Source organism: Canis aureus, chromosome 5, assembly GCF_053574225.1.
Source record: "Canis aureus isolate CA01 chromosome 5, VMU_Caureus_v.1.0, whole genome shotgun sequence".
NCBI classification, from domain to species: Eukaryota; Metazoa; Chordata; class Mammalia; order Carnivora; family Canidae; genus Canis; species Canis aureus.
Genome location: NC_135615.1, coordinates 964,466 through 988,590, shown reverse-complemented (window position 1 = coordinate 988,590; position 24,125 = coordinate 964,466). Strand labels below are relative to the sequence as shown.

Below are 24,125 nucleotides of genomic sequence, written 5' to 3'. Positions count from 1 at the left end.
ACCAAGACTTACATAAAGTAAGTAAGATGGCCAAAAGTAGTGATAAAAAGAGAAATTTAAAATTGAAAATTTTTAAAGCAGCAAGAGAAAGTTACATATAAGGGAAACCCCATAAGACTATCAGTGGATTTTTTAGCAGAAACTTTACAGGCCAGAAGAAAGGGGCATGATATATTCAAAGTGTTAAAAGGAAAAATCTGCAGCAAAGAAGACTATCCAGCAAGGCTCTCATTCAGAATAGAAAGATAGATAGCATTTCCAAGAAAAAAAAAAAAGTTAAAGGAATTCATGACCAGAAGCAAAACCAGCCATGTCCCCATCACACACAATGCCATGATGCCATCAGCCTGTGGGTCCTGAATCCTCAGTCCAGCTTCCCTCTGAGTCAACATGCATTTCCAGCCACTGCTTGATATCAAGTCAACACACCTTTACCTCAGATCAATAAGGACTCTGACACTCTTCCCCTCAAATTCCAACCCCCCATGCTCAAGTTTGTGCACAAAGTGGGCATAATTATAACAAAATAAAGCAACCCAAATAGTGACACTAATTATTTGGAATATATAATGGATAAAAAGAACGTACTAGGCTGAGAACATCTCCATCAAAGAACAATACCTACAGTGTGATTCTGGTTACTAAGGGAAACAAGCTCAGCAGGTGGGAGGAAACAAGATGAAATCAGAGAAGGGGACAAACAATAAGAGACTCTTAACCACCGGTAACAACAAAGGAGGGTTGCTGGAGCGGAAGGTGGATGGGGGGTGGGGTAGCTGGATAATGGACATTAAGGAGGGCACATGATGGAATAAGCACTGGATGTTATACAAGACTGATGAATCACTTCACTCTACCTCTGAAACTAACAATACACTCTTTGTTAATATAGCTTAAATTTGAAAAAAAGAACCCTTCAGAAAATAAAACAAAGAAATAAAACAAAATGCAAACTACATTAAAAAGAAATAAAGGGTCAAAAATGATCAAGTGTTGCTAAGAGGATAAATGAGATAAAACTATAAAGCATCCTTCAGAATAAGATCAAGTAATTTGTTGTGACCTTGGCAAAAATAGTTTTAATATAGCAGTTGGCGGAAAAAGATTACAGTTAAGTGAAGAATTACTATAAGAACATGGAGACAGTGACTATGAACAACTTGTATTTCATCAAAATCTTCAGGAATTATTCCTGTTTCATTTTTACCAGAACAGGCCAATCCAAATAAATGATATTATATACAGCATCAGTGTAAATAACTAGCATTTAGTAAATGTTTTTATAATGAGTGTTAAACTGAATACATAAGAAGAGAGGTGTGTATAGATTTATTTATAAAACCAGTAAGAATAAAAATCACTTGCCCATGTTAAAAATGATGAAGTTACCTGATAAAATTCTTCAGGTAATGAAGTTGTTCTTTCAATTTCATCTTACACTTTAACCTAACATTTTCTATTAACTTGTCATAGAAGACAATCTTTATTTTGGATTTAGGGGGTAAACCTTAAGAAAAATAAAAAAACACAAAGTGAATGCAGCCACATAGAGAAGCAAAGATATCCTGAGATGATTGTGGAGCCAGAAAGACCTTGGTTTGAAGTCTAATTCAACATTACTATGATGTTACATGGTTAATTTTTTAAGCTCCAGTTTCATCTTCAAAATGAGGATGCTAATACCTATCTTACTCATTACTTATTGTGTAAATGACTATCACATATACATAAAATGGCCAGCATATTTTATAATGATAGAGGATATAGAATGACTAGCACATTTTTATTTAAATTCAATTAGCCAACATATATCAAGTACATCATTAGTTTGAGATATACAAATAGTGTTCAATAATTTATCAGTTGCATACAACATCCAGTGCTCATCACATGTGCCCTCCTTAATGCCCAACAACCAGTTACCCAATCCCTCCACCAAACTCCCCTCCAATGACCTTCAGTATATTTCCTACAGTTAAGAATCTCTCATGGTTTTTCTCCCTGATGACAACCCATTCAGTTTTCTCTCTCTCTCTCTAGATTCTCTGTGCCATTTTTTATATTCCACATATGAGTTAAACTATATGATAATTGTCTTTCTCTGATTGACTTATTTCCCCCCACTTAATACCCTCCAGTTCTATCCATGTTGATGTAAATGGTAAATATTCATCTATATATTCCCTTGTATGTCACTTCTTTTTTTTAAATATTTTTTTTAATTTTTATTTATTTATGATAGTCACAGAGAGAGAGAGAGAGGCAGAGACATAGGCAGAGGGAGAAGCAGGCTCCATGCACCGGGAGCCTGATGTGGGATTCGATCCCGGGTCTCCAGGATCGCGCCCTGGGCCAAAGGCAGGCGCCAAACCGCTGCGCCACCCAGGGATCCCTATGTCACTTCTTTATTCATTCATCTATTAATGAACTTCTCAGTTTTTTCCACAGTTTGGTTATTATAGACATTGCTTCTATGAAAATTGGGATGCATGTGCCCCTTCAGATCACTAAATTTGTATCTTTGGGGTAAATACCCAATAGTGCAATTGCAGGGTCATAGGGCAGCTTTATTTTCAACTTCTTGAGGAATGTCCATACTCCTCTTTTGAGTGGCTGTACCAGATTGCATTCCTGTCAACAGTATAACAGTATTTCTCTGCATCCTTACCAATATTTGTTCTTTCTTGTCTTGTTAATTTTAGCCATTCTGACTGGTGTGAGGTGGTATATCATTGTGATTTTGATTTGTATTTCCCTGATGGCAAGTGATGTGGAGCATTTTTTTTCATTTGTCTGTTAGCCATTTGTATGTCTTCTTTGGAGAAATGTCTGTTCATGTCTTCTGCCCAGTTCTTGACTGGATTATTTGTTTTCTGGGTGCTGAGTTTGATTAGTTCTTTATATCTTGGATACTACCCTTTATCTGATATGTCATTTGCAAATATCTTCTCCCATTCCATAGGTTGCCTCAAGTTTTGTTGACTATTTCCTTTGCTGTGCAGAAGCTTTTTATCTTGATGAAGTCCCAATAGTTCATTTTTGCTTTTGGTTCCTTTGCCTTCATAGATGTGTCTGGCAGGAATTTGCTATGGCTGAGGTCATAAAGATTTCTGCCTGTGTTCTCCTCTAGGATTTTGATGGATTTGTCTCATCTTTAGGTCTTTCATCCATTTTGAGTTTATCTTTGTGGATGGTGTATGAAAATGGTTCAGTTTCATCTTCCACATGTGGCTGTTCAATTTTCCCAACATGATTTTTTGAAGACACTGCCTTTTTCCCACTGGATATTCTTTCCTTTGTCAAAGATTCATTGACCATAGAGTTGAGGGTCCATTTCTGGGTTCTCTATTCTCTTCCTTTGATCTCTGTGTCTGTTTTTATGCCAGTACCATACTGTCTTGATGACTGCAGCTCTGTAATATAGCTTGAAGTCTGGCATTGTGCTGACACCAGCTTTGGTTTTCTTTTTCAACATTCCTCTCTCTATTCAGGGTCTTTTGTGGTTCCATACAAATTTTAAGATTATTTGTTCCAGCTCTGCCAAAATTTTGATTGTATTTGGATAGAGATTGCTCTGAATGTGTAGATTCCTCTGGGAAGCATAGACATTTTAGCAATATTTATTCTTCAAGTCCATGAGCATGGAACATTTTTCCATTTCTTTGTGTCTTCCTTAATTTCCTTCCTAAGTGTTCTGTAGTTTTTAGAGTATAGATCTTTTACATCTTTGGTTAGGTTTATTCCCAGGTATCTTATGGTATTTGGTGAATTCTAAATGGGATCGACTCTTTAATTTCTCTTTCTTCTATTAGTGTATAGAAATGCAACTGATTTCTGTGCATTGAGTTTATATCCTGCCATGCTGCCAAATTGCGGTATGAGTTCTAGCAATTCTGGGGTGTAGTCTTCTGGGTTTTCCATATAAAGCAACATGTCATCTGGGAAGAGTGAGAGTCTGATTTCTTTGCCAATTTGAATGGCTTTTATTTATTTTTGTTATCTGCTGAAGCTAGGACGTCCAGTACTATGTTGAACAATAGTAGTGAGAGAGAGTAGGTATCCCTATGTTCCTTACCTAAGGGGAAAAGTTCTCAGTTTTTCCCCACTGAGAAGATATTCACTGTGGGCTTTTTGTATAGAGTTTTTATGATATTGATGTATGTTCCCTCTATCCCTACTGTAAAGTTTTAATCAAGAAAGGATGCTGTATTTTGTCAAATGCTTTTTCTACAACAATTGAGAAGATCATGTGGTTCTTCTCCTTTCTTTTCTTAATGTGATGTATCCCATTGATTGATTTGTGAGTGTTGAACCACACTTTCAGCCCAGAAATAAATCCCACTTGGTTGTGGTGAATGGTCCTTTTAATGTGCTGCTGGATTCTATTGGCTAGTATCTTGGTGAGTATTTTGTCATCCATGTTCATTAGGGATATTCATCTGTAATTCTCCTTTTTGATGGGGTCTTTGATTTTTGGGATCAAGGTAATGCTGGACTCATAGAATGAGTTTGGAGGCTTTCTATCTCTATTATTTGAAACAGTTTTCTTTACATATAATAATAACAGGTATTATTTCTTCCTTAAATATTTGGTGGAATTCCCCTGGGAAGCCATCTGCCCCCAGACTCTTGTTTCTTGGAATATTGTGATGACTGCTTCAATTTCCTTGCTGATTATGGGTCTGTTCAGGTTTTCTATTTATTCCTGTTTCAGTTTTGGAATTTTATAAGTTTCCAGGAATGCACCCACTTCTTCAAGATTGTCAATCTTTTGGCATACAGTTGCTCATAATATGTTCTTAAAATTGTTTGTATCTCCTTGATGTTGGTCATGATCTCTTTCATTCATGATTTTATTAATTTGAGTCCTTTCTCGTTTCTTTTTGATAACTATGATTAGGGAGTTATCAATCTTATAAAGTCTTTCAAAGAACCAGCTTCTAGTTTCCTTGATCTGTTAAACTGTTCTTCTGATTTCTATTTCATTGAGTTATGCTCTAATCCTTATTATTTCTCCTCTCTTACTTGGTTTAGGCTTTATTTGCTATTGTTTCTACAGCTCCTCTAGATGTAAAGTAGCTTGTGTATTTTAGAACTCTCTTGTTTCTTGAGGAAGGCTTGTATTGCTAAATACTTCCTTCTTAGGACCACCTTTGCTGTATCCCAAAGGTTTTGAACAGTTGTGTTTTCATTTTCATTTGTTTCCATGAATTTTTTTAATTCTTCATTAATTTCCTGGTTGACCTATGCATTCCTTAGTAGGATGCTCTTTAACCTCTATGTATTTAAATTCCTTCCAAATATTCCCTTGTGAAGTTCAAGTTTCAAAGCATTCTGGTCTGAAAATATGCAGGGAATAATCCAAATCTGATTGACACTCAATTTGTGACCCAGTACATGATCTGTTCTGGAGAATGTTCCATGTGCACTCAAGAAGAATAGGTATTCTATTGCTTTAGGATGGAATGACCTGTATATATCATGAACTACATCTGGTCCAGTGTGTCATTCAAAGCCCTCATTTCTTTGTTGATCTTCTGCTTAGGTGATCTGTCCATTGCTCTAAGTGGGATGTTGAAGTCCGCTACTATTATTGTATTATGAATGTGTTTATTTAATTTGGTTATTAATTGGTTTATATAATTGGCTTCTCCCAAGTTAGGAGCATAAATATTTATAGTAACAATTATAAATCTTCTTGTTGGAAAGACCCTTTAAGTATGATATAATGTCCTCTTCATCCCTTACTATAGTCTTTGGTTTAAAATCTAACTTATTTGATACTCCTATCAGATCACTACCCCAGCTTTCTTTTGATGTCTATTATCATGGTACATGGTTCTCCACTTCCTCACTTTCAATCTGGAGATGTCTTTAGGTCTATAATGAATCTCTTGTAGATAGCATATGGATGGGTTTTGCTCTTTTATCCAATCTTACACCCTGTGTCTTTTGACTAGAGCCTTTAGCCCATTTACATTCAGAGTAACTATGGAAAGATATGAATATACTACCATTGGATTACCTGTAAAATCCCTGTTTCTGCATATTGTCTGTTTCTTTCTAGTCTATGTTACTTTTGGTCTCTCTCTTAAAGGTTCCCCTGTAATATTTCTTGCATGGTTGGTTTAGTGATCACAAATTCTTTAGTTTCTGTTTGTCCTGGAAGCTCTTTATCTCTCCTTCCATTCTGAATGACAGATAAAGTATTCTTGGCTGCATGTTTTTCACATTCAGTACCCTGAATATATGATGCCAGCCTTTTCTGGCCTGCCAGGTCTCTGTAGATAGTTCTGCTGCCAGCCTAATGTTTCTTCCCCTATAGGTTAACTAGCTCTTGTCTTGAGCTGGTTTCAGGATTTTCTCTTTGTCTCTGAAATTTTCAAGCAATGTCACTATTATATGTGGGGGTATTGATCTATTTTTATTGATTTTGAGTGGGGGTTCTCTCCACCTCTTGGACTTGAATGTCTGTTTCCATCTCCAGATTATGGAAGTTCTCAGCTGCTATTTCTCATATATACCTTCTGGCCTTTTCTCTTCTTCCTAGAGAGAATATAATCTCCCAGGTGGACAAAACAGAGTGATCCACTTGGTCCTGGGTGTATTTTGATCTGTTTGTTAGAAGACACTAAGTCCAAAAATTGTAAAGAAAACAATAGTAATATATATACAACAATAAAATTGAATACAGTGAAAGGAAGCCAAAAATGAAGAATATAGCTCTAAAATATAGATGTAAAGATGAAAGTTTAAGAAAAGACTTAAAAAAGCATTGATTAAATAAGAAACTAGTTGAAAAGGAAAAAAGAAAAAGAAATGGAAAAGTTTAAACTGAAAGATAAACAAATCATGAAAAAAAAAAAAAAGAACTAATTCTAGATACCATTTTCCCCAAGCGCTAGAGTTTTGCAGTCCTCTGTGTTCCATAAACTTGGTATTTGCCTGTTATTCTAGCTGGTCTTCTGAGGGAGGGGCGTGCTGTGCTGTTACTCCGGTGTCTTTGCCTGGGCAGAGTTGCACCGCCTCTTGCCAAGGGGCAGGGCTCAGTGTAAGCTGCTTCTGGTTGCTCCATGTGGCTTTTGTTCCCTGGAGTATTTCCGCATATCTTTATAGGATGAGAATAAAAATAGCCAAACCCAGATATCGAGCCCCAGAGCTGAAAAATCACAGCCCTCTCTCTTCAGTAAACCCTCAGGGATAAGCAGTCTTCACTTTGATGTGTGCCAAATTCTGCAGACTCCTGTGGTATATACCTGCAAATTCCTCCCTGGGGAAGACAGAGGGTTACTGCATTCCTGCCATTTGCAGGAACCCCACACAGAGAGCAGTTGCCCAGTGCCCAATCATATGGACACCTGTGCTACCCCACCTGGGGAAGGCAAAGGGTCGACCATTTCTGTTCTTTGTGGTGCCCCTGCATGGAGAGCAGTTGCCCAGTCATGCTGTGGTTTGGGGTTTATGGCTAACCCAGCTGAGAGCCCCTCCTGGGCTTGCCGACCTTAGACCTTACGAAAGGAGAGCTCTCCAGAGGAGTCAAGGGCTGGGAGGCAGGGCTTATGGTGATGGGCCATGGTCAAGGTGACAGCCTATGAGTGAAGACAGTAGAATACCCAACTAGGATATCAGATTGAGGCAATTTGGGGACTGGATGGTGGAAAGAATTAAGAACCTGGAAGTAGGTATGAAAAATTTGTAATTATTGCATGGCATGCCTCAAAGCATCCCTAACATCCCATTTTATAAGTGAAGAAACAGGCTCAGAAAAGTAAGAGGTTTTCTCAAGGTCATGCAGTGACCATAGGGTAAGGATTTCCCTACTCCAATGCTTGATAATGCTGCTGCCTCAGGCACCCTGTTCTTTCTGTGATCCCAGGGATCCTGAAACCACACTGTCCCACCTGGGATTCTGCCGTGCTTCACCACCTGAGCACCTTTCAGGCAGGGACATCTGTCACTGAAGCAGATTTCTAAAGGTTCCAATTTTGTGCTCAGGGGCTATTTCACTTTCCAGTAGCCTGCTTATGGAGGCTTTCTCCTCCCACCGTTTATCTTCTGAATATCCCCTCAGACTCACTTCTCTACACCTTCTACCTTGCAAAAAGTGGTTGCTTTTCTATTTGTAGAGTTCCAGTAATTCTTTCCTTACATCTCATGTTGAATTCATAGGTGTTCAGAATGATTCAATAGTTATCTAGCTAAATTCAAAGGACCAGATGAAATGAGGTCCTCAACTCTTCTGCCATCTTGCCTTCCCTCCTGACTAGTACATTTTCAATTGTACTACCACATTTTATCTTTGTCTTAAACCAGTTCACAAAAACCTGCATCTCTAAAAAAAAAAAAAAAAAAAAGGTTTTATATTCAATTCAGGGCAAAAAACAAACAAAAAATCCTAATAACCATAATAATTTCTCTTTCACTAAGAGCATTTTTTTCCATTTTTTATCTCTCCAAGAAGAAACTGATGTAACTTACAATTAAAATTATATACAATGGGTTAAGTGTTGGGGATTAAGGATGCACTTGTTACAATGAGCACCACTATTATATGTAAGGGTTAAATCACTACATTGTACACTTGAAATTAACATTATACTATATGTTAACTTACTAGAATTTAAATAAAAACTTTAAAATATATATATATATGTATATATATATATACAAAAAAAGATTAAATTAAGAATAAAAGTACTGCAAGATGACAGTCTCTTTTGAAAAGCTAAAATATTGGCCTTTACTTTTACCTTATTCATCTCTCATTTGCCAGTTTTACTGTGCTATCACTAATACACATAAACTCTCCTGCAAACAAGATGGAAGGACACTCAAGAATATAAAATACTAAAAAAAATATAAAATACTATTTAAGAAATGAGTGATAAAGCTATCCTGCTAGAACAAGGACAAGCTAAAGTATGTTCTCAACAGTTTTGCTTTACTTCTTGAATTCTCTCCATTACTTGTCAATAAAGTTGCTTATGTATAGACTAATTTTTTCTTCCATAGATTAATAAATCTGAATGTTCACAGAAAACTTCTGAATCCTCTGCACAACAGAAACAAAAATCAATGATTTTTAAAGAATTTTCCCCCAACAGGAAATAGCTACTCTTGCAGTGAGCAAAACATTACATACATACTTAACAAATCATTATGTTTTACATGTGAACTAATACAACGTTGCATGTCAACTGTACTTCAGTAAAAAGAAAAATTTGAAAATGTTTTCCCATAGTTTTTCATTTATATTTAATTTTGTTTAAAGCAAAATATCTTTAGTCTATGAACTATTTTTTTTCTGGCTCTCAAATATCAGGAGCTTAAATCATCATTCAAAACCAATATATATCTAATTTATAAATTTGTATTCAAGACAATGAATTGCTATTACCAAAAGTAAAAGGCAAAAAGTCCAAGCAAAAAACAATAGAGCATATTTTTTTATTTTTAACAATATATACAAATAAACAATATAAGAGATAAACTCTTATAGCACATATTACTGTTTTTCTATCTTCTACTGTTTTTTCTATTTTGGTAATTTCCTTACCTGTGGATGTTCTTGGATTTTAAAATTTGTCTTTTGTCTACCTGAATTTGTACCTAGTGATTTCCTTGTTTCTTTCTCCAATGGTATATGATTTAAATCTTCGACTTTTATTTTACTAATACCCATTTCCATTGTTGTCTTGGTCTTCCCTTCACTTTTAAGTAATTCTTTCCCTTGATTTAGGAAACAGTTAAGTTGCTGCTTAGCTCTTTCAGCTTCCTGTTTTTAGAAAAGTAACAGTTTATCAAGCATTATGTGTGACATTTTTTTATCAATATTACAACTTTCAGGAATAAAAATATACTCATGCCCACATTATCTCTCAACTTTATTTTTAGTGACTTATTATATAGTAAGTACAATCCATAGTTTAACTAATCTATAATTAAAATTAAAAACTGAAGAAATATCTTCCACTTTGAGGGCTATTTTAATATCTCAGGAAGTTCCTCTATTATTTTTTTAAAGCTCCAATTATTATAGAGGCACACTAAAAGTTAATAAAAGGCATAATTAGAAAAGGTGATAGAATATAACCAGGCTAATTAATATCTATAATATCAAATAATAAAATGTGAAAAATAATTTATTTAGTCTGGAATATAATTTTTTAAATGCCAGTTTTAATAACTTTTTACTTAGATCAACAAAAATAAAGTTCACAAATAATCTTACCACAAACAGAAAACTCACTGTTAACATTTGATATATATGCTTTTTCATTATTTCTAAATAAAACCAGTGCATGCATGTATTTTTAAAATTTTCATCTATATGGGATCCTACTATACATACATGATATGTTCTTTTTATTAAATAATGTCTTATGTTTCAATGACAATAAATGTACATCTAAATCAGAATTGCTAGTAAAATACATTTAATAGTATACTTTTATTTAGCAAATTTCTTATTAGGGCTATATATTGGTAATGTGAAATTTTTTGCTATTTAATTTTTTATATTATACATGTACAAAATCACTGTAAACTCTTTTCTTGATAATTTTTGTAAGTTCAATGATTCAATGAAAAGCCTATATTATCCCAAAACTTTTGCTATACATTTTCTTTGAGAACAGTATTAATTCATTGTAATAGTATCATGTAAAAGATTACTCATTTCAGCACTTATCCACAAATATTAGACATCTCTATCCTAAGATTTTTACTGAAATGGTAGGTAACAAAAAGTCTATTGCACTGTTATTTTTAATTGCATTCATTTGATAACTAGTGAAGCTGAATATATTCATATGCATTTATTGCCCTTGTGTGTTTTTAAGTTATGACCTGCCTGTTTGTATCTATTTTCTTATAGATTTGTAAAAGATCTTCATATAAAACATTTTGTAAAGAATTTTCATTCATCTTTATATCTCATGATTTTTGTACAGTACAAAATTTATAAATATATTGCAACATATTTTAATATATTTAATATATTAATATACTTTAAATATATTGCAATATTCCTTTGCAATATATTTAGAAAACCTTGCTCTAGCCAAGACCATATAACTGTTACCCAGTGTTTCTTCTAAAACCTTCACTTATTAATTTTAGATCTTACATCAAACTGCAACTTATCTTAGTGTATGTCATAAACTATTACTTAAGAAATACTTTTTCAGAATAGTTTACTTTTTGTGACCATTTTGTCTTTCTATAAAAAAATTTCAATAACTAAATTTATAAAATACTAAATTATTACATTCACTTGAATCTGTTTCTGGATTTTTTATTCAGTACCAAATCCAGAACCACATTGTTTTACTGTGTTATTATAGTGTTATATTACATGTTAATTTTTGAATGACCAAATCCTTATTCTTTTGTATAGTCACCATTTTCTTATCTCAATATAACCTGTAATACTTCTGTTAAGCTAAAAAATAATTCCATTTATATCTAGAATTGCCTTGAATCTGTGTATCATATGGAAAAAATAGAAATTTGAAATGTTTATGATACTGAACTTTCAAAACCAAAAATATAAATTTCTATTTCTTCACTGTTCATCTATATCCCTCAGTAAAGTATGCTTTTCTTCATAAAATAACTATATTTTGTCAAATATGCTACTCCAGTATTATAAATAGAATCATCTCTACACATGAAAAAATGTTCAACATCACTCAGCATCAGGGAAATACAAGCCAAAACCACAATGAGATACCACTTTATACCTGTCAGAATGCCTGAAATTAACAGGTCTGGAAACAACAAATGTTGGTGAAGGTGTAGAGAGAAGGGCACCCTCTTACACTGTTTGGTGGGAATGCAAGCTGGTACTGCCACTCTGGAAAAGAGTATGGAGGTTCCTAAATTACAGAGCTACCCTATGATTCAACAATTGCACTACTAGATATTTACCCAAAGAATACAAACGTTGTATTCTGAAGGGGCACTTGTACCCCAATGTTTATTACAGCAATGTCCACAATAGCCAAATAATGGAACTAGACAAGATGTCCATTGACAGATGGATAAAGATGTGAGATACACACACACACACACACATACACAAAATGGAATGTTACTCAGCCAACAAAAAGGATGAAATCTTACGATTTACAATGACGTGGTTAGAACTGGAGGGTGTTATGCTAAGTGAAATCAGAGAAAGACAATTATCATATAGTTTCACTCATATATGGAATATAAGAAACAGCACAGAGGATCGTAGGGGAAGGGTGGGGCAAAATAAGATGTAATCAGAGACAAACTATAAGAGACTCTTAACTATGGGGAAAAAAACAGTTGCTGGTTGGGGGATGAGGTAACTTGGCAATGGGCATTAAAGAGGGCATTTCATGTAATGAACACTGGGTGTTATATGCAACAGATGAATAACTGAACTCTATAATTAAAACTAATGCTACACTTGGGCAGCCCCGGCGGTGCAGCGGTTTAGCGCCACCTGCAGCCTGGGGTGTGATCCTGGAGACCCAGGATTGAGTCCCACGTCAGGCTTCCTGCATGGAGCCTGCTTCTCCCTCTGTCTGTGTCTCTGCCTCTCTCTCTGTCTCTCTCTCTCTCTCTTCCTGTGTCTCTATGAATAAATAAACAAAATCTTTAAAAAAAAACTAATGCTACACTATATGTTAACTAATTAAATTTAAATAAGTTAAATAAACAAACAAATAAATACAATCATTTGTATTATGGTTTCTAAATGGTTATTTTGGATAAAAAGGAAACCTATTGCTTTTTTTTTCTTTTCATTTCTTTACATTTTAACTCCAATATAGTTAACGTACAGTGTTATATGAGTTTCAGGTGTACAAAATGGTGATTTAACAGTACCATATATTACTCAGTGCTAATCAAGATAAGTATACTCTTAATCCCCTTTAACTATTTCACACATCTTCCCACCCACCTTCCCTCTGGTAATGATCTCTATTCTCTAAAGTCTGTTTCTTGGTTTGTCTCTCTTTTTTCTTTTGTTTTCTTTTTTTAAAGATTTACTTATTTGAGAAAGAGAGAGAGAGAACACAAGCAAAGGGGAGAGTTAGAGGGAGAGGGACAAACAGGCTCCCCACTCGGTAAAAAGCCCAACATGGGGCAGATCCAAGGGTCCTGGATCATCAACTGAGCCAAAGGCAAACGCTTAACTGACTGAGCCACCCAGGTGCCCCTATTTGTTTTGTTCCTTTAATTCCACACATGAAATTGTAACTGTCTTTTTCTGACTGGCTTATTTTGCTTAGCATTATAATCTCTAACTCCATCCACAATGTTGCAAATGGAGAGTCCGTTCCTTTTTATGGCTGACTAATATTGCATTATATATGTAACATCTTCTTTATCCATTAATCTATCAGTGAACATTTGGAGTGCTTTCATAGTTTGGCTAATATAAATAATGCTGCAATAAAAAGAGAGATTCATATATCCCTTTGAATTTGTGTTTTTGTGTTATTTGTGTAAAATACCCAGTAGTGTGATTCCTGGATCACAGAGTAATTCTATTTTAAATATTCTGAGGAACTGCCATACTCTCTTCCACAATGGCTGCCCCAGTTTGCATTTCCACCACCAATGAGTGCACCAGGGTTCCATTTTCTACACATCCTCACCAACATTTGATGTATCTAGAGATTTTTATTTTCTTAATTGCTTTTTCCACTGCCTCATTAGTTATTGGTGTGTAGAAATGCAATAGATTTCTGTACATTGATTTTGTATCCTGTGACCTTACTGAATTCATCTGTCAGTTCCAGAATTTTTTTAGTAGAATCTTTCAGGTTTTCTATATATAGTATCATGTCATCTGCAAACAGATGGAAGCAAAACTTTTTCTTTGACAATTTGGATACCTCGTATTTCTTTTTGTCCTCTGATTGCTATGGATAACACTTCCACTACTATGCTGAATAAAAGTGGCAAGAGTTGATGGACATCCTTGTCTTGTTCCTGACCATAGAGAAAAAGCTCCCCATTATTCTCTATTAAGCTGTGGGATTTTCAGAGAACTTGTTTGCCTGTTGATTTTCTGCTTAGACGATCTATCCATTGATGTAAGAGGGGTGTTAAGTTCTCTACTATTATTGTACCATTATTGATTAGTTCCTATATGTTTGTTACTAATTATTTTATGTATTTGGGTGCTCCCATGATTGGTGCATAAATATTTAAAATTGTTGCATCTTCTTGTTGGATTCTCCTCTTTATTACAGTGTCCTCCATTGTCTCTTGCTAGTCTTTGTTTTAAAGTCTATTTTGTCTGATATAAGTCTTGCTACTCTTTCTTTTGAATGATAAATATTTCTTCATCTACTCAAAGTGCAGATATCTAGGTCTAAAATGGGTCTCTTGTAGGCAGCATATAGTATCGTGGGTCTTGTCTTTATAGCCATTCTGACACCCTATATCTTTGATTTAGTCTACTTACATTCAAAGTAACTATTGATAGATATGTATTTATGTCATTTTATTACTCGTTTTGTGGTTGTTTCAAGATTTTCTTGGATTCTTTGTCTTTCTGGGTTACAGATTTTCTTTAGTGATATATTTGGATTCCTTTGTCTTTATTATTTGCATATTTGTTGGGTTTTGATATATGGCTACCATTAGGTTTGTATATAATGTCTCATGCAAATAGCAGTCTATATTAAGTTGATGGTCATTTAAGTTTGAACTCGTTCTTTTCCATTCTCTTCTCAATGCTCCATGTTTTAGCTATATATGTTATATTTTACATCCTTTTTCTTTGAGTTATGTGACTGATTCCTTATAGAAATATTTTTACTCCTTTTGCGTTTCCTGCCTTTATAGTGTCAGTGTCACTTTTGATCCCTCCTTTCCACTGATAGTCCCCTTTATTTTTTTTTAATGTATTTCTTCATGAGAGACATGCGATAGAGAGAGAGAGAGAGAGAGAGAGAGACAGAGACACAGGCAGAGAGAGAAGAAAGCTCCATGCATGGAACCCTTTGTAGGACTTGATCCCAGGACTCCAGGATCACACCCTGGGCCTAAGGTAGGTGCTCAACCACTGAGCCACCCAGGTGTTCCGAGAGTCCCCTTTAATATTTCTTGCAAAGCTGGCTTAGTGATCATTAACTCCCTTAGTTTTTGCTTGTGAAATTCTTTATCTCTCCTCCTATTCTGAATGATAGTCTTCCTGGACAGAGTATTCCTGGCTGCTGATTTTTTCCATTCAGCATGTTGAATATAGCATGTTGCTCTCCTCTGGTTTGCCAAGATTCTTTTTTTTTTTCTTTTTAAAAATTTTAAAAATTTATTTATACAGGAGAGATACAAAGAGAGAGGCAGAGACACAGGCAGAGGAAGAAGTAGGCTCCCCATTGGGAGCCTGTTGTGAGACTCGATCCCAGGACCTGAGACCACTTCCTGAGCCAAAGGCAGACACTCAACTGCTGAGCCACTCAGGTATCCCTAGCTTGCCAAGTTTCTACGAAAAATATCCTGCTAGCCTTATGGGTTTTCCCATGTAAGTTAGGGATTTCTTTTGTCCTGCTGCTTTTAAGATTTTTCTTTTCTTTATCACTACATTTTGTAAATATAATTACAATGTGTCTTGGTATCAGCCTGCTTCTGTTGATTTTGATACAAAATCTCTATGCATCCTGAATCTGGGTGATTGTTTTCTTCCCTAGATTGGGCAGTTTTCAGTGATGATTTCTTCAAATAAATTTTCTACTGCCTTTCCTCTCTCTTCTTCTGGAACTCCTATAATTAGAATGTTATAACATTTGATGGAGTTACTGAGTCCCCTAAGTCTATTCTCACTTTGCATAATTCTTTCTCTCTTTTGTTCAGCATCATTGCTATTATTTTGTCTTCTGAGTCACTTATTCCTCTGCTTCTTCCAGCCTACTGTTTATTGCATCAAGCATCTTTCTAACCTCACTTATTACACTTTTCATCTCTGATTAATACTTTTCTCTCTGTGGTAAGGGTCTCACTGATGTGTTCCTTTTCTCAAACCCAGTGAGTATCCTAATGATCACTGCTTTAAACTCTTCATCAGGCATGTTACCTATATCTACTTCATTTAGATCTCTGGCCACAACCTTATGTTCTTCTTTAATTTGGAATAAATTTCTCTGTATTATTTTTTCTAAGACTCTGTCTCCTGTGTGTTAGAAAATGCAGTTATGTTTCCCTCTCCTGAAAGTAATGGCCATATGAGGAAGAGGTCATGTAGTGCCCAGGGCCTAGAGCTTCAGGGAGTGCCTACAGTATGTGTCGCAGATGCTCTGCTGTTATGTTCTGGCTACTTTACCCTTTAGGTCAGTCATCACAGAAGCTTTCTTTGCTTACTGTTGGCAGTTTTGGCCCCCAGCCTGAATGTGGTGAGTTTTAATGAGGCATACTCTGATCTGCTTGTGAAAGGAGACCTGTCACCACCTCAGCTGGAACTAAGGTCCTGCAAATCTCACTGGTTGGGAGATATAGTGTCAACAGGGCTTTGTGCTGATCTTCTAGGGGAGGAGCCAACTGCACTGTGACTGAGGTAAGCATGACTGAGAAGGGCAGGTCCACAGGAGTATAAGGGAGTAAGGCTTAGTGTAAGCAATTAGGCTACCAGTGTCCACATTGCACTACTTCCTGTAGGTGGCTCTGTATTTATGCTGAAGGATGGGGCAGGGAACTAGCAACCAGCTCTTTGTTCCCAGAGAGTATCTCAGTGAATGCTGCCTCCCAGAGACATGTTCTGAGAAAAGCAAATAATCCTCACTGTGTGCCCCAGACACTCTTCAGATCACTGTTTCCATGCTGTATGTCCCCAAGATGTCTGTCTGCCTTCCCTCCAAGTGCAGCACACTGCCCTCTAGGCTCTATCCCAGCCAAGCTTGCTGACCTTTAAAACTGCAGGTTTTAAGCTGTGCTGGCTGCAAGAACTCACGAAATTCAGCCTCTTTTGTTTTCCAACCCAGTGACTTTGGGAAGACATTATCCTTTGCATTCCACAGAATGCCGTTCTCAGTGACCACAGCTCCTTCCCCTCTGCCACAGCCAGGCTCTGTTTCTCCCTCAAAGCACATCTCTGCACTTCCTATCTTCTTTCATTCGGCTTCTTCCTTTTGTTGTGTAACTTGTCAGTCTTCAGATTAATTTCGGGGGATTTAGGATAATGTGATAGCTATCTAGTTGTATTCATGAGATGTGGTCTAAGGTCCTCCTATTCTAGCATCTCCCCATCTCCTCTCTTGCTTTTAAAATTTTTTCCTTGTCAACACTTTTTGCCATTTTGATTACCATGTGTCTTGGTGTGGACCTTCTTGGGTTGATTTTGTTGGGGGATCTCTGTGCCTCCTGGCTCTGAATATTTGTTTCCTTCCCCAGATCAGGGAAGTTTTCAGCTATTATTTCTTCAAATAAATTTGTCTGTTCTTCCTCTGGGATCCTTATACTGTGAATATTATTATGCTTGATGGAGTCGCTGAGTTCCTTAAGTCTATTCTCATTTTGCATATTTTTTTCTCTAACTTGCTCAGCTTGATTAGTTTCTATTATTTTGTATTCTGGGTCATTAATTTATTCCTCTGATTCCTCTAGCCTGCTATTTATTCCATCATCTGTATTTTTAACTTCAATTATCATGTTTTTTTCCTCTGCTTGATTCTTTTCTTTAATCTCTTTCTTAAGTCTCACTGATGTCTTATACTCTTTTCTCAAGTCCAGTGAGGATCATTCTAATCATTACTCTAATTTCCCTATGAGATATAATACTCATATCTGTTTTGCTTAGGTCTCTTCATATGGTTTTGTCCTATTCTTTAATTTGAGATATATTCCTGTCTCATTTTGCCTAACCCCCTCTGTTTCTGTGTCTTAGGAAAGTCAACTGCATCTCCTACTCTTAAAAATGGACTTATGAAGAAGAGATACTGTACTGCCTGCAGTGCAGTGTCCCTGTCCCAAGAAACTGATGCTCAGGGGGTATCTCTTATGTGTTGCATGTGCTCTGCTGTTGTGTAGTAGGCACTTTTTCCTTCACTCCAGTCATCTGCAGAGATTATCTGCCTATTGTTGACAGTATTTGGTTCCCGGATGTGGTGTAGCACATTTTACAAGGTGCATTCCAGTCTACTTGTAAAATGAGACCTGCCCACTGCTACTGGGACCTGTAGTGCATGGGTACAGCACACAATTTTTTTTAATTTAAATTCAATTTGCCAACATATAGTAGAACATCCAGTGCTTATCCCATGCCCTCTTTAGTGCCCAACATCCAGTCACCCTATTCCCCCACCCATCTCCCCTTCTGCAACCCTTCGTTTGTTTCCCAGTTAGGAATCTCTTATGGTTTGTCTTCCTCTCTAATTCTTCCCCCCTCAGTTTCACCTCCTTTCCCTTATAGTCCCTTTCACTATTTCTTATATTCTGCATGAGAGTGAAACCATATGATGATTGTCCTTCTCTGATCGGCTTATTTCACTCAGCATAATACCCTCCAGTTCCATCCACAGTGAAGCAAATGGTAAGTATTTATCCTTTCTGATGGCTCCATTGTGTATATTTATATATAACACATCTTCTTTATTCATTCCTCTGTTGAAGGACAACATGGCTTCTTCCAGAGTTTGGCTATTGTAGACATCCTGCTATGAACATTGGTGTGCAGATGCCCTTTGGATCACTACATTTGTATCTTTGGGTAAATATTCAGTAGTGTAATTGCAGGGTCATAGGGTAGCTCTATTTTTAACTTCTTGAGGAACCTCCACACTATTTTCCAGAGTAGCTACATTCCCACCAACAGTGCAAGAGGGTTGCCCTTTCTCCACATCTTCTCTGACATTTGTGGTTTCCTGTCTTGTTATTTTTAGCCATTCTCACTGGTGTAAGGTTGTACTTCATTATGGTTTTGATTTGTATTTCCCTGATGGCAAGTTATGTGGAGCATTTTTTTCATGTGATTGTTGGTCATGTATAGGTCTTCTTTGGAGAAAGTCTGTTCATGTCTTCTGCCCATTTCATAACTGGATTATTTCTTGGGTGATGAGTTTGAGAAGTTCTTTATAGATCTTGGATACTAGCCCTTTATCTGATATGTCATTTGTGAATATCTTCTCCCATTCTGTAGGTTGTCTTTTAGTTTTGCGGACTCTTTCCTTTGCTGTGCAGAAGCTTTTTATCTTGATGAAGTCCCAATAATTCATTTTTGCTTTCGTTTCCCTTGCCTTCATAGATGTGTCTTGCAAAAAAACGCTGTGGCCAACTTCAAAAAAGTTGTTGCCTGTGTTCTCCTCTAGGATTTTGATGGATTCTTTTCTTACATTTAGATCATTCAACTATTTTGAGTTTATCTCTTACGCCATATTCTTACTATTGGTAAGAATTCTTCTTCATTCTTCTGCATGTGGATGTCCAATTTTCTCAACACCATTTATTGAAGAGACTGTCCTTTTTCCAGTGGATATTCTTTCCTGCTTTGTCAAAGATTCATTGTCCATAGAGTTGAGGGTCCATTTCTGGGTTCTCTATTCTGTTCCATTAACATATGTGTCAGTTTTTGTGCCAGTACTACACTGTCTTGATGATCACAGCTTTGTAATACAGCTTGAAGTCAGGCATTGTGATGCCCCCAGCTTTGGTTTTCTTTTTCAGCATTCCTCTGGCTTTTCAGGGTCTTTTCTGATTCCATACAAATCTTAAGATTATTTTTTCCAACTCTGTGAAGAAAGTCCATGGTATTTTGATAGGGATGGCGTTGAATGTGTAAATTGCCCTGGGTAGCACAAACGTTTTCACAATATTTATTCCTCCAATCCATAAGCACAGAATGTTTTTCCATCTCGCTGCATCTTCCTCGATTGGTTTCAGAAGTGTTTTGTAGTTTTTAGATAGTAGATCCTTTACCTCTTTGGTTGAGTTTATTCCTGAGTATCTTACGTTTTGGGCTGCAATTGTAAATGGGATTGATTCCTTGTTCTTTAGTCTCATTGTTAGTGTATAGAAATGCCACTGATTTCTGGGCATTGATTTTGTATCCTGCCACATTGCTGAATTGCTGAGTTCTAGCAATTTTGGGGTGGAGTCTTTGGCTTTTCTGTATACAGTGTCATGTCATCTGCGAAGAGGGACCGTTTGATTTCTTTTTTGCCAATTTGAATGTCTTTTATTTCTTTTTGTTGTCTGATTGCTGACGGTGGGACTTCTAGTACTATGTTGAACAATAGTGGTGAGAATGGACATCCCTGTCTTGTTCCTGATCTTGGGGGAAAAGTTTTCAGTTTTTTCCCCATTAGAATGATATTCATTATGGGCTTTTCATAAATGGCTTTTATGATATTGAGGAATGTTCCCTCTATCCCTACACTTTGAAGAGTTTTAATCAAGAATGGATGCTGTATTTTGTCAAATGCTTTCTCTGCATCTATTGAGAGAATCATATGGTTCTTGTCTTTTTTTTTTTTAATTGATGTGATCACAGTGTCTGTTTTATGAATGTTGAATCACCCTTGCATCCCAGGGATAAAGGGCACAAAATTTTCACAAGGTTACACTTGAGCTTCCATAAAGCCTGCCACCACTGCCAGGACCAAGAGGACCAAAATAAGTAGGTGAAGAGCGGAGGTATTTGTGAAGTCTGCATGAGTCTTCTGGGGAAAGGGACCTACAGCCCTGGAACTGAGGCAACTGTAACTGGGAAGTTTGGATCTGCTGAGGGGTGAGAGGGTGGAGCTTAGTGTAAGCAAGTTAGGTAGTAAATTCTGGTTCCTACAGGTGGCTCCATGTTTTTGCTGGAAGGTGGGGAAGGGAGATGACACCCTCCACCTCCTTTGTCCCTGGAGGGGTTTCCTTTTGATTCTCACCACTCTGAGTTCTGAGATGAGTAAATAACTCTCCCTCCCATATACTCCATGAATTTTTCAAACTGCCACTTCTATTCTGTATCTCCACGGGTTGTTTATTGTGCTGTCTCATTAAGGACAAGACTCAGCTTCCTAAAACACTCTGGGCGTTCTCAGAGCCAGCTTGCTAGTTTTTTAAATTCCAGGCTTTAAGTCCTGCTACTTGTAAGAACTCACAAAATTTGGAGCCTCTTGCTTCCAAAGCCTAACGTTATGGGGATTCATCTTCTACGTGTGGGATCCACAGTGTAACAGTCTGTTTCTCTTCCCTCAGTCTCTTTACCCACAGTGTCCCTGCCTCCTGCAAGCAAATTTAGCTCCCTGCCATGTCCTCACCCTTTCTACCCTCTTTGAGGTGGTCTCTTCTCTACCTTTAATTGTGGCATTTGTTCTTCCAGCCTTCAGGTTTTTATTCCAGGTTATTTATGCTGATATGAGTGCTATTCAGCTATAGCTGCAAAAGGAGATGTGTGTACGATCCTCCTATTCTGCCATTTTCCCAGCCTCTTTCATTGCTTTTCTTATATCTACTTTGTCCTCAGCCACATTTTGGAATTATATCTTTAATAAATTTTTGTATTATCTTGCATTTTTCCAAAGGCAAGTTAGTATGCAAATAATTACTCTTTTGTGTACCCACTTATGAAAATGTTTCTAACTTTTTCCATTTCCATTTAATCATTTAACAAGAATTTGATAAAGAGCAGTAAAAAACAACATCCTAGTTTAATTGAGTTGGAATACTTGCATTGTTTTACATATAAGAGTGTATCAGTTTGAAATATATTTATTTTATTTGATGATGAAAGCTTAATTTTCTATTTTATTGTTTTGAAGAAGAATGAATAGTAAGTTTTATTAATATATTCCTAGTACATAAAATGAATATACTTTAAATCTGGCAAAATAGTATAATATACAGACCTATTAGTTTTCAAGGTTAAATTTATTCATTTAAAAGTTACTTACAGGTATTTCCTTCACTTGGTAACAATTTTAAAAGAACATAATGTCATTTACCTGTAAAGCCTGGTTCAGTTGTTCCTGAAGGACTTTGTTCTCAATTTCCAGAGCATGTGCTACTTTCTACAATGTAATATAAGGGGGAAAATGCATTAATTTCAGTATTTGTTTCTATAAATTCATTGTTACAATTATTATCTTTCTAAAGTCCACAGATCACCAAGATGATGACTGGAGCACACACAGTGACTTGCACATTTCTCAGGCATAATGGTGGATAATTTCTGCAGCTGTAGCTTCCTATTGATTTTGCACAGGAAAACTGACTTTGAAGCTGGTAAATCATTACTACAATAAATTAAATACTTCATTTTTCCTTTTCTCAAGGCCTGAAATATTTAAGTATAAACATTTCAAATTTTATGAAAAAAAGCAACTCTACTCTTAACAGAAAATAATATAGTTCTGACTTTTTAAGAATGAATGGATTCTGCGATACGTGAAATGTCTCAACAATTCGCCATCAGATGAGTGACAGTTTGAGGAATCATATCATATCTAAAATCCCCAGCTCTGTTTCTGGTATAGCAAAGCAAGTTCCTATTGGACAGACCCTGCCACACATAAAAACTACAAACCCTGAACAAAATACAAATATCAACACTGGAAAGCAACCAAGAATAAGTAGATTCTTGAGAGAAGGTGATTCTTGGAAGAAGAAAGGAGTTCCATGTAAGATTCTTGTCTCCTGGCTTCTCGCCTAGCAAATTGGATAAGATAGCAGAAAGAGACCATTTGAAGATACATCAGTAGAAAATACCTATCTAGGGATGCCTGAGTGGCTCAGTGGTTGAACATCTGCCTTTGACTCAGGGCGTGATCCTGGAGTCCCTGGATCAAGTCCCACATCAGGCTCCCTGCGTGGAGCCTGCTTCTCCCTCTGCCTGTGTCTCTGCCTGTCTCTGTGTCTCTCATGAATAAATAAAATCTTAAAAAAAAAAAAAGAAAATACCTATCTAAAGACAAGAAAAGAATGATTTTAGAAATGAGGAGGGACTGAGGAATATTTGCGATACTATCATATATCTAACATGTAATCACATTCCCATAAGGAAAAGAGAGAAAGAAAGTGATAGAAAAAGTAGTTGAAAAAATAGCTGAAAATTTCTCAAAATTGGTGAAATCCTCATACTCAAGATGTTCAGCAAACCCTAAACTGATTATATATATCAACTTATATAATATATATGTATATATATTATGATATAATCAGGCCCACACACATCAGAGTGAAATGTTGAAAACCAAGTTAAAAAAAAGGAAAATCTTAAAAGTAGACAAAGAGAATGCCAAATTACACAGATAGAAATGATTTCAATGATTACTTCTCATCAGAAAAATATGAACTCAAAGCGAAAATGGAAAACCATCTTCAAAGTGTATATGTTTCTCTTCTGAAAGTATTATTTAAGAAATAGAAGTTTTAAATCTATATTTTTTATTCTCTTTGAAATTTGAGAGGACACAGCATCCATAAAAACAGAAATTGATAATAATGAGGACAAAAGCAAATCTTTTAGTTACTGTTCAAGAGATCTCTATATAGGACTATGATGTGCTAAGGAAAGTCACATTCATAAACAGGCACAGAAATATAATAAGTCATCTATTGGAACTAAGTAACTTCAAATAGGAAGACCAAGTTGAGTAGTCCAAGGAGGCATCCTCAGTAAGACAGACCTAAAGGGACACACAGAAAATAACTACAAAAAAAAACATTAGAATTCAGAGAGCTCTGGTGGATGCAATTATAGCCATAAACTAAGATCTCTTGGGATAATTTTTTAAAAAACATGATTTTGAACTTAAAATGTTGAAAGACAAGACACTATTGAGCTTCCTGGGAAGATGGCAGAGTAGGATTCTGAACTCACCTCACCCCACAGGTATAACTAGATAATGCATCAGTACAAATAACCCAGAAAAAAAGACCCAAAGACTGGCAGAACAAACTCCACAACTAAACGTGGAGAAAAGGATACATTGAAGAGAGTAGGAAGGGTGGAGATGCTGTAGGGACCTAAATGGATAGTGGGCTATCCATGAGATAAAGAGGTCTGTGGGTACAGAGAGGGCTGAGAAACAATATCACAATGGAGACCCTGAACAGGAAAGATGAATCCCCCATAGCACTTGGCTTTGAATATCAGAGAAGCCGGATTTCACAAGTTCTTACAACCAGCAGGACTTAAACCCTAGAACTTTCAAGAA

General features: G+C 36.2%; 1 protein-coding gene and 1 long non-coding RNA gene across 14 annotated transcripts in view; one reads left to right on the top strand and one right to left on the bottom strand.

The window, feature by feature from the left end:
- Positions 1-24,125, bottom strand: part of CCDC7 (coiled-coil domain containing 7) — a 383,481-nt gene that overhangs the window by 260,428 nt on the left and 98,928 nt on the right. For 10 of the 13 annotated variants that reach the window (XM_077896533.1, XM_077896532.1, XM_077896535.1 and 7 more), the window contains 2 exons: positions 21,912-21,977; positions 9,557-9,775 (listed from right to left, as the gene is read on the bottom strand). In XM_077896533.1, the coding sequence (XP_077752659.1) occupies positions 9,557-9,775; positions 21,912-21,977 (285 nt within the window). Of the gene's footprint in view, positions 1-1,389; positions 1,508-9,556; positions 9,776-21,911; positions 21,978-24,125 lie in introns of all 13 variants that reach the window. The other 3 variants (XM_077896542.1, XM_077896543.1, XM_077896544.1) reach the window with 1 other exon arrangement.
- Positions 638-22,229, top strand: LOC144313598 (uncharacterized). The gene is made up of 2 exons (XR_013379194.1): positions 638-724; positions 22,063-22,229. It is a non-coding gene; the product is annotated as an uncharacterized LOC144313598 (long non-coding RNA).